The sequence below is a fragment of the Myotis davidii genome, unplaced genomic scaffold, assembly GCF_000327345.1.
Source record: "Myotis davidii unplaced genomic scaffold, ASM32734v1 scaffold539, whole genome shotgun sequence".
NCBI lineage: Eukaryota > Metazoa > Chordata > Mammalia > Chiroptera > Vespertilionidae > Myotis > Myotis davidii.
This window is the reverse complement of record NW_006290028.1, coordinates 114,091-116,833: the sequence shown is the minus strand read 5'-3', so window position 1 is coordinate 116,833 and position 2,743 is coordinate 114,091. Positions and strand designations below refer to the sequence as shown.

The 2,743-nt window shown below is 63.1% G+C and overlaps 1 protein-coding gene across 1 annotated transcript in view; it reads left to right on the top strand.

Annotated features, from left to right (window-relative positions):
* The window catches only part of ITGB4 (integrin subunit beta 4), a 22,649-nt gene that overhangs the window by 16,144 nt on the left and 3,762 nt on the right, over positions 1 to 2,743 (top strand). Inside the window, exons 28-30 of the mRNA XM_015563304.1 lie at positions 5 to 131; positions 1,408 to 1,590; positions 1,673 to 1,804. Of these exons, the coding sequence (XP_015418790.1) occupies positions 5 to 131; positions 1,408 to 1,590; positions 1,673 to 1,804 (442 nt within the window). The remainder of the gene's footprint in view (positions 1 to 4; positions 132 to 1,407; positions 1,591 to 1,672; positions 1,805 to 2,743) is intronic.

The window sequence follows — 2,743 nt, the reverse complement described above, 5'->3', positions numbered from 1 at the left end:
CGAGCCAGGGCGTCTGGCTTTCAACGTCGTCTCCTCCACGGTGACCCAGCTGAGCTGGGCTGAGCCCTCCGAGACCAACGGCGAGATCACGGCCTACGAGGTCTGCTACGGCCTGGTCAACGAGGACAACCGTAAGGCCCCCCCTTCCGCCCCCGGGGTGGCAGCCGTGGGAGGGGAGGGGCCGAGAGTGGGAGGGAGGCCACGTTGTCCTGCTCAGTGGATGAGCCCCTCCATCTGATCGCCTGAGGCGTCATTCGGTTTGCCTGGGGCTCACAGGCAGGGGGCCTTCCCATACAGGTAACCAGAGCGGCTAGTTTTTACACCATTCTCTTGGGGGCAGAGTCGAGTTGCCAGACTTAGCAAATAAAAACAGAGGACACCTTGAATTTCCGATAAAAGTTTTTTACTACATTTCATGCCACGTTTCTGGCAGCCCTAGGCCGGGGCACCTGGCAGAGCCAGTCTGGGAAGGGAGCCAAGTGTGGGCGATCCCTGCCAATCTTCAAGATGAGAAAGTATTGGAGGAAGTTGGTCCAAACCCTCACCTGGTACAGGGACCTCCTCCTCGCCTCGGGGTGGTCAGTCCCAGGATGGAGAGCTCGCCACCCCCTCTGACCTGTGGCCCCTGCGTGGGTCAGGCTCAGCCGCCTGGGTGGCCCACTGGGCAGAGGGCAGCGGGGTTGGTATGCTGGGCATCGGGCTCGTGGCTCTGCCAGCCAGGCACACCTCGCACAACCTCCTCAGCATCCGCGTCACATCCTTGGCTCATTCTGAGTTCACAGCACTTAGACCAGGTCAGGAGGCCGCCTCTGACCCTGCCTCTCATCCCAGGGGTGACAGGCACCCTGACAGAAGCTCATGGCGGGGGGTTTCAGCACACGGCTTCAGCTTGAATGTGGGACCTAGCCCGAGGACATCAGCACACGGTGCCCTCTCCCCTGCTCCCACCAGCTGAGAGGATGCAAGGGGCTGGGCCCTGGAGTTAGAGACCCAGCCCCCGTTCCCCTCCCCCCCCCCCCAAGGCTGACGGGTCTTCGTCACAGTCCTTTGGGCCTTGGCTGGGGGTGGACACCAAGGTATGAGGTGTCATTTTCCACAACCTCCTTTGGACTGTGTTGGAAACTGAGATGTTGGCTGGTCTCCCAGGAGCCTTGACCAATCAGTAGAGGTGACACTGGGCCACCCTGAGTTAGACCTGATGCTGCCACTTAGCTTAGTGATGAGCCCTTTGGAGAGTGGGCGACAGTCACGCCCGGTGCTCAGGGGTTGGCACCCGCAGGGGTTCAGTACTGCTCACTCCCTGCCTGTCCCGGGGCCCCCGGGAGCCGTTCCTGTCCTGCTGTGTCAGAGGCAGGCCAGGGCCAGGCGGGATCCGGGCGACCCCTCTGAAGCACTCTCCCCGCCCAGGACCCATCGGGCCCATGAAGAAGGTGCTGGTGGACACCCCCAAGAAGCGGATGCTGCTCATTGAGAACCTGCGGGAGTCCCAGCCCTACCGCTACACGGTGAAGGCGCGCAACGGGGCGGGCTGGGGGCCCGAGCGGGAGGCCATCATCAACCTGGCCACCCAGCCCAAGCGGCCCATGTCCAGTGAGTGGGGGACGGGAGGCAGGGGGCAGACGGGGCGCAGGAGGCCGAGACGGGGCTCTGGCTCACCCTCCCTCCCCTGCAGTTCCCATCATCCCCGACATCCCCATCGTGGACGCGCAGGGCGGGGAAGACTATGAGGGCTACCTCATGTACAGCGACGAGGTCCTCCGCTCCCCATCTGGCAGCCAGAGGCCCAGTGTCTCCGACGACACAGGTGAGTAGGATCCCCGAGAGGAAGGTGGGGGTCCTGGGTAGAGGGTGGGGCTGTCACTAGTGTCCAGAGAGAACAAAGGGGCCCGTGACCTCTGGGCATGAAGGTCAAACTCTCTCAGGTCAATAGTTTGACAGGGACAAGCCCACCTGGCACAGGAGCAAACACGTGCACGTCTGTGCATGAGACAGCGAGACGCCTGCTGGGGCAGACGTGCTCGACTCACGCCCGCGGGACCACACGGAAACACAGCTTTGCAGCTGAAAGGCTCACCAGCTGTGCCATGGGGTCAGGACCCCCGGGCGGCCTCCCAGGGGCAGGGCGGTGAGGGAGGAGGCCGGCGTGGCCAGGAGGCCCGGGCAGCCACTTGCCCTGTTCCTCCTGCGGCGCAAAGAGCCCTCAGCTGGGATCCCCAGCTACACAGTTTGAGCTTCTGTCTCCACTGCAGGGATTCAGATCCATCACTTACGGTCTCTGTGCCTCAGTTTTCTGATCTGTGCAATGGGGTGCCCTCGCACAATGCCATGAGTGCAAATCCTCCAGGACTGTATTTTCTTTCATCCCCGTCTATGCCTCAGGCCCCAGGGACCACATTCCTGCCCTGATCAGGCAGAGCTTGGGCTGAAGGAACTCAGCCTGGGCGTCTTAAGAGGGCTCAGGGTCTGGGGGCAAGAGGAGCCCCGTTCAACTGCTACTGACCCTCCCCCACCCCCCAACATTCCGGCTTTGGGAACTGTCACTCTCTCCATTGTACAGAAGGGAAACTGAGGCTCAGAGCAGGGAGCCCTCACAGCTGGTGACAAAGCCAGGGCTGCCCCTGTCTCGGGCTGGCCCAGGGGTCTCTCCTTACCCGCTGCCCCCCAGGCTGCACTGGCACATCGCAGGGCTCCTGTGCGGCCCGTGGGAGGAGGGCCTGCGCCTGGCGCCCCGTCCCTGCCGTGC